At 42.2% G+C, this 8,114-nt stretch overlaps 1 protein-coding gene across 1 annotated transcript; it reads right to left on the bottom strand.

The window, feature by feature from the left end:
- Window positions 1-6,546: 6,546 nt before the first annotated feature.
- LOC139457014 (uncharacterized) lies at window positions 6,547-7,808 on the bottom strand. The gene is made up of 2 exons (XM_071238468.1): window positions 7,467-7,808; window positions 6,547-7,266 (listed from the first exon to the last, which is right to left on the bottom strand). The coding sequence occupies exons 1-2, from the start codon at window positions 7,806-7,808 to the stop codon at window positions 6,547-6,549; spliced, it is 1,062 nt and encodes a 353-aa protein (XP_071094569.1).
- Between the last annotated feature and the right edge of the window lie 306 nt (window positions 7,809-8,114).

Below are 8,114 nucleotides of genomic sequence, written 5' to 3'. Positions count from 1 at the left end.
AGTTAAACTCAACTGAGTCAAACAGATGGGTTTTTTTCAATTTGCAATGTGTTTTAATTCTTTTTCTATTGCATATTTTTCGGTATCACAAGGGGTATTACGAGATATTATGCATCCGTTCTGTGGTATACAACCTAACGCAGGACTCATGAAACGGCATAATGATCCACCCTCATCTCAAACAATATATAATTTACCCCTGTCGTTCATCGTGTCATCATTGTCATCTATACACCTGATTGTTATTTCCTTACCCCACTGTGTCAAATAGTGAAATACAAATATTCCCGGTGAAGCATTTCATAATATATTCACATTCTAGGCCATAACCTTTGCCACGTGTAAATAAATCTCTTGTCTTCTCCACAAAATTGAAATCTATTATTTCTTGTTCGACTACACATCGTCGAAAGAGCCAACGAGTACAAGTGCAAACATGTAACATGGTCCACATGTCTTGAATAAAGCTTAATAAGAAGTGGGACAACTTAAAATAAATGTTTATAATATCGTCGGAATCGTACAATGGAAGCTGTTTTTACCAGATATTAGCTATGATTATGTATTTAGTTTATACAAAAGAATAATGCTGTGACAAACAACTTAATTAATGTTCACCTGAAACCAGTATATCTCAAACGGCACGTTTTAATATCGTGTGTGTTCGTGTGCGTGCGTGCGTGCGTGCGTGCGTGTGTGTGTGTGTGCGTGTGTGTGTGCGTGTGTGTGTGTGTGTGTGTGTGTGTGTGTGTGTCTGTGCCTGTGCGCGCGCGCGTGTGTGTGTGTGTGTCTGCGTCTTGCAAATCTATTTGCCTGTGTCCCCCACTGTGATCGGGAATGAATATTGCCAGGTACGCATGCCATTTTCTACTTGCCATCAAGTATTGTTGCAGTGAAAGGGAAATACATGCATTTCTTGATTAATAATAAACATTATATATATCTGTACTTCTTCAAGCCATATTGGGCAAAGGGAGGTATAAGTTTAGCACAAGTATATATTTCTTTAAATAGAATGAGATCGCTAATTTACCAACCCATTCGATTCAAACATTATCACAATGTTTACAGATATCCTTTATCAAGTTTAGCATCACTTCACATTGACGCATATGCCCATAAACATTGTTGTGAAAAGGAATTCATAGTTAACACTGAAGAACCATAATTAAATCATATGTTAACGAGGAAAGCCGTTCTGTCAGTCACTAAAGTTTTCCTTATAGATAAGGGATAATTAAGAATTTTTGTTGAGCATTAGGCATAGTATGTTTGCAACTTCGGGTAATTAGGAGTTGCTGGGTTTTGTTATATTATTGTTTGCATGGGGTCAGAGGAGACAGGTTGTTTAATGTAACCAGTAATACATCTTTGGAAAAAAGAGCATATCTCAATTTTGTATGGAACTAATCATTGCTGAAGTTCTCACCAAAGTCTGTTCCATTATGAAAATACATGCATAAGTCAAAACAGAATAGAACTGGACGATAAAACGGCAGCCAGTGTCAAGACCAGTGTTAAGACCAGTGTTCTCCTTTGATGGAACGAGACCAGGCCTAAGAATTATTATCATATTGACTAAACTAAGTTATCTCCCTTTATTTAATAGCGTGGTGAAAGAACCTTGTAACGATATAACAGCATGTACACACTATTTTATAAACCAGGACTGTTTTATCAGATATCACTACACTGAAATTACACCACAATGCTTTACAGGCCAAATAGTAATGCGTTAGTACTGTGCTACTAGTGACACATATATCTTTACACCATTTATATATTCTAATTTCCCAAAGCGCTGAGTGAGCGAGTGAGTGAGTTATGATTTGACATCGCATGGACAATATTGCAGCCATATCGCGATGAGAATAAGTTTATTATTATAAAATTCCTGTCGACAAAGGACAGTACAACAGTAAGGTAAATATCACAGTGTAGACATAAAACATACCTGAGCAATATTAAAACAAAGACGTTTTCAGTCAGTTAGTTATTAGAAAGTAAAACCAGGCTAGAGGCTACTGGCAACCAAAGCTAGACCACCTAACTGGGGATCATGGGGACGTGCAGTGCTTTTGATTTCTGCATGATTCCCAGCAGGATTTATGCCATCGCTTTGGTGACGAGTGGTTGTACGCAATGTTTTTCCACCTCTGAGTTTGACCAGTTGCCAAGGAGGTGTAGACAGTAGCCGGTATGGTGAGATAGTAGAAGATCAATATTAGCTGCGATAGTATGTGGCTTAATTCTGAACCCTAGAGGAGGAACACGATTTTTTGCTTTGATGGAAATAGATTTTCATACATGGGATTTAACACACAATCGTATGTTGATTCGACGGATTTGAGTAGTGTAATGTAATCACGTATTGCAATGACATTGCCGGCCTGTTAAGAACTATGATATAAAATCTGGCAAGCGGCCTCTCAGACCAAACTCGTGTTTAATCTTTTAAAATGCCAAGCTTCCAGGTAGTGTCATAATCTCTTTTAAGATCGAAAAATATTGACAATGCATGTTGTTTGTTGACAATATCCTTTTTCACAAACGATTCTAATCGTACTAAATGATCAATGGTACTTCGTTTTTTGTGGAAACCACATTGCATATTTGTTAGTCGATTATTGGTTTCTAAGGACCAAACTAATCTATCCTTTACCATTCGTTCCATGGTTTTACAGACACAGATGGTTAAATATATAGGGCGCTAATTAGATGGATCTGTATGATTCCGACCAGGACCTATTACCGTTGCAAACAAATGCAAAAGCGAGTCAATTGTTAACCTGAAAAAAACACGGGAATATATATAAGTCAAACTAGAAAATTGCATCGTCCATTAAATGTTTCACTGATGAGTCAAATTTGGAAATGTTCTCTACAGGATCTTGAATGAGGCCTTGAATGTGGTAACCTTGATCAAATAGCGTTACAAGCACGTCAGCCCTCCTGCCCTTCAGTCATGTGGAGAGATTTGTCACTCTAGATCTTTATGCATATATCTTAATTTGGAACAAACGAAGCGGTTTGGCTGGTGTCTTATATGTCTGGTTCACATGGATAAATCAGTGGCAGGGATGTATCGGGTATTGTCCGATATCAGATGTACCAGAAGCTTAAGTTCAGCCTTCAAATATAGTGTTTTTTCAGTGAACGTTACATTAGCACGAACCTACTCATAATGCGATTCGTTACTATATTTACATTTGCTAATGCTTCTAGTACAGAAATGAAGCAAAGGAATTAGTAAGAAAAGATAACTTCGCACACTTGTGGGGAGATTTATAATGTTTTATAATGCATCGACATTACAAAATAATCTTATCATGTTGGTTTAAAGGAAATATCGCGTGTTTAAATTTTCTATAGAACGTTACATTTAGCGGAAGTGTATATGCATAACAATTGAAATAGAAAGAGAAACAAGGAAATTGGGTTATGTGTGAATATTTAATTGAGCGTTACATTTCACGGAAGTTTGATGATTTAGACGATAAATGTTTATATGAGTTGACTGTACACAATACAGCTGAAGTACAACATTCAAGGCCTCATGGAAGCTGTCAAATTTTTCACGGAAGACGTACGCCATAAAGATCAATATCATATTTACAATACGATGCAACGATAGTAGTGATTCCGCATCAAGTACCCCATGCTCCATGATGATTCCTCGTCACAAGGGCACCCAGTACCCAATGATTGTTTCCCATTGATGATTCCTGGTGGCAAGAGCACACAGTACCCCATGTATGTCTATCCGTGATGATTCCTGGTCACAAGAGCACCCAGTGCCCCATGTATGTCTCTCCGTGATGATTGTTACTCACAAGAGCACCCAGTACCCCTATGCTTGTCTCCCAGTGGTGACTGCTGGTCACAAGAGACCCAAGTACCCCATGCTTGTCCCCCGGATCACGATGCGCGACGTGGCTGACTGTGCATCATTGTATCGTTTCAATGTATTGCGTCTTGATTGTTGTGGCCGTGTACATGAACTCTGTTCCGCCCGATACTTGGCTCTTTTGTATAAAATTGCCTCAATCACTCATTGATCTATGCTGAATGTCATCAATATGCTGCACGATTGTTTTGTTGATTATTTGTTTTCTGTGAGCAAACCCAAATAAGTCGAGAAACTTTTAGAATTTCTAAACTTTTGAAAGAATTGCCAATGCTTCATTTTAACGATTATAAGTTCGAATGTGGTTAGACGATGGTATTTTGTACCTTACCTGTATTCGTGTCTTTGTTCTGTGACGACACACTCATCAATATTCAGGTAATCTGTGATTTAAGTACTTTGAGCACCTTGATACGCCATCCATTACGGCCCCTTGTGCGACAACAAAGGTTGCCGCGGACCAACAAGGAATTCCATTGTGGGCATGATTCGGGGAGTGTAACAGTTGAAACTTTTGTGTTAGAGTATACATCGTTTGACTGACACTGCATCTTGGTATAATATAGGATGTAAACTGTATGATATTGTATTGTGGTTGCATCCCGAAATAATCTTAACAGCTTTACTCTAACTTCATAATATCCCAGCACAGAAATATAGCTAAGTTTGTTATCGATTTTAATTCAGCGAGTTATAAAGACTTAACCTGTTCACAAATTGTGTCACATTTACTTGTCTTTTATCAGTTAATCTTGATATGTATTCATATTACAGAAGTGGCGTGTTCCTTGTTCCTTGTAATTTGGTCATTGTTATGTATATACACTTTCGATAAACGTAACGTTCTATCAAATATTCATACACAACACATTCCTCGTTTCTCTTTCTGTTACAATTATTAAGCATAACATTTTCCAGTCACTGTTTACGTGTACGTTCATACATTTAATACAACATACGTTGTAACTCTACAATGATGAAGGCACTACGTGAAAGAAGACCCGAGAAGATCCGGGGTAGAATAGATCTTCAGCAACCCATGCTTGCCGAAAAAGGCGTCTATGCTTGTCGTTAGAGGCGACTAACGGGGTCGGGTGGTCACATTCGCTGACTTGGTTGATACATGAGATCGATCCCAATTGCGCGGATCGATGCTCATGATAATAATCACTGGATTGTTTGGTTCAGACTCGATTATTTACAGACCGCCGCCCTATAGCTGGAATATTGCTGAGTTCTGCGTTTAACAAGAAACCAACCAACCAAACAACGTGAAGGAAAAATTATTCATATGGTTATTTTCAGATAGTACCTCCATCAGTATAGAATTACAACGTTTAAATGTATAAAACGTATTTGAATCAGATAAACAGGGAAGCCTTGTCATAAAAACAAGTTAGATTCCACTTAGGTATTTTATGAAGGCTTCACCAACGTTATATATTGTGCTTCTTACCTTGGACGTGGCTGAATGGCATTCTATATACACAAACATTTACAGTACTAAAAGTATATAATTTCCTGATATGAAATTATAAACAATAGAGTTGTTCCCCTTTGACACTGACTCGTTCATGTTTCATAATGACGGACGACTTAGAATAATTACTTGCGTGTGAAACACATTCGTTTGTTGTTTGACGCTGCATTCCGTCAAAAACATGGTTTAGGCCAGATCATCCAGTGTTTTATATCATGAACATCGATCTACGCAACAGGGACACGATGACATGCATCAACCATGTGTGGATGTGTGTGTGTGGTGTACAATGCAATTATATGTAAATGTGGATATACAATTTGTTTAGTGGTGAAATTGACACAATTGTGTTTATATTTTTTTTCCCAATCACTTTAATTATACATATCCCCTGGATAATGACGGATTCTTGAACTTCCTTGTCCTCTGAAGTATACCATGAATTAAAATTGTGTGAGCAACTGTAGGCAGTCTGCCTGAAAGAAGCATATGACGTGTCATTGTATTATCTCTACAAGTTCTATGAGGTCATTTATACATCAATATCACAACTGACACGCTCAAAGCGGCGTTCAACCTACTCACTCAGATATTGCAAAAGAATGCGAATACGCATGACGACCGCCTGAACAAGCAATTGATATCAGTGAGTGGTTGAACGGTATACATGTAAATGTTTGTTGTGGCGACGCGACGCGGATCTAAGCTGATGACGATGTTCCTGTCCCTGCTATTTGGAGTTATGTCAAGATCTATTTCTGTCCTGTAGGGTGCTGGTACCAGAAGCTCCGTGTCTGTCCTGTAGGGTGCTGGTGTCACTACGATCGTGTCTGTCCTGTAGGGTGCTGGTGTCACCAGGTCCAGGTCTGTTATGTAGGGTGATGTTGTCACTACGTCCGTGTCTGTCCTGTAGGGTGTTGTTGTCACCAGGTCCGTGTCTGTTATGTAGGGTGATGTTGTCACTACGTCCGTGTCAGTCCTGTAGGCTGTTGGTGTCACCAGGTCCGTGTCTGTTATGTAGGGTGATGTTGTCACTACGTCCGTGTCTGTCATGTAGAGTGCTGTTGTCACCAGGTCTGTGTCTGTCCTGTAGGGTGCTGGTGTCACCAGGTCTGTGTCTGTCCTGTAGAATGCTGGTGTCACTACGATCGTGTCTGTCCTATCGGGAGTTGGTGTCGCCAGGTCCGTGTCTGTCCTGTAGGGTGCTGTTGTCAGTACGACTGTGTCTGTCCTGTAGGGAGTTGGTGTCATCAGGTCCGTGTCTGTCCTGTAGTGTGATGGTATCACCAGGTCCGTGTCTGTCCTGTAGGGTGCTGGTGTCACCAGGTCTGTGTCTGTCCTGTTGGATGCTGCTGTCACCAGTTCCGTGTTTCGCCTGTAGGGTACTGGTGTCACCAGGTCCGTGTCTGTCCTGTAGGTTGTTGTTGTCTACAGTTCCGTGGCCGTCCTGAAGGATGCTGGTGTCACCAGGTCCGTGCCTGTCCTGAAGGGTGCTGGTGTCACCCGGTCCGTGTCTGTCCTGTAGGTAGCTGGTGTCACTAGGTCCGTGTCTGTCCTGTATGGTGATGGTGTCACCAGGTCCATATCTGTCCTGAAGGGTGCTGGTGTCACCAGATTTGTGTCTTTCCCGTAGGGTGCTGGTGTCACTAGGTCCGTGTCTGTCCTTTAGGGTGATGGTGTCACCAGGTCCGTATCTGCCCTGAAGGGTGCTGGTGTCACCAGATTTGTGTCTTTCCCGTAGGGTGCTGGTGTCACTAGGTCCGTGTCTGTCCTGAAGGGTGATGGTATCACAATGTCCGTGTCTGTCCTGTAGGGTGCTGGTGTCACCAGATTTGTGTCTTTCCCGTAGGGTGCTGGTGTCACTAGGTCCGTGTCTGTCCTGAAGGGTGATGGTATCACAATGTCCGTGCCTGTCCTGTAGGGTGCTGGTGTCACCAGGTCCGTGCCTGTCCTGTAGGGTGCTGGTGTCACCAGGTCCGTGCCTGTCCTGTAGGATGCTGTTTTCACTAGGTCCGTGTCTGTCCTGTAGGGTACTGGTGTCACCAGATCCATGTCTGTCCTCTAGGGTACTGTTGTCACCAGGTCCGTGTCTGTCCTCTTAGATGCTGCTGTCACCAGGTGCGTGTTTCGCCTGTAGGGTGCTGGTGTCACAATGTCCGTGTCTGTCCTGTAGGGAGTTGGTGTCACCAGATCCGTGTCTGTCCTGTAGGGTACTGGTGTCACCAGGTCGGTGTCTGTCTTGTAGGATGCTGGTGTCACTAGGTCCGTGTCTGTCCTGTAGGGTGCTGATGTCACCAGATCCGTGTCTGTCCTGTAGGGTACTGGTGTCACCAGGTCCGTGTCTGTCCTGTAGGGTGCTATTGTCACCAGGTCCGTGTCTGTCCTGTAGGGTGCTGGTGTCACTTGGTCCTTGTCTGTCATTTAGGGTACTGGTGTCACCATGTCCGTGTCTGTCCTGTAGGGAGTTGGTGTCACCATATCCGTGTTTGTCCTGTAGGGTACTGGTGTCACCAGGTCCGTGTCTGTCCTGTAGGATGCTAGTGTCACCAGGTCCGTGTCTGTCCTGCAGGGTACTGGTGTCACTTGGACCGTGTCTGTCATGTAAGGTACTGGTGTCACTTGGTCCGTGTCTGTCCTGTAGGGTACTAGTGTTACTAGGTCCGTTTCTGTCCTGTAGGGTGCTGGTGTCACCAGGTCCGTGTCTGTCCTGATGGGTGATATTGTCAC

Source organism: Haliotis cracherodii, unplaced genomic scaffold (genome assembly GCF_022045235.1).
Source record: "Haliotis cracherodii isolate W230 unplaced genomic scaffold, xgHalCrac1.p SCAF_12, whole genome shotgun sequence".
NCBI classification, from domain to species: domain Eukaryota; kingdom Metazoa; phylum Mollusca; class Gastropoda; order Lepetellida; family Haliotidae; genus Haliotis; species Haliotis cracherodii.
This window is presented reverse-complemented; position numbering and strand designations above follow the sequence as displayed.

Coding starts and splice junctions, on each gene's coding strand:
- LOC139457014 (XM_071238468.1), bottom strand. CDS start 7,808: ATGACAGACAAGGACCAAGTGACACCAGCACCCTACAGGACAGACACG. Junction 7,267..7,466: donor AGAGGACAGACACGGACCTG/GTGACAACAGTA, acceptor ATCACCCTTCAG/GACAGACACGGACCTAGTGA.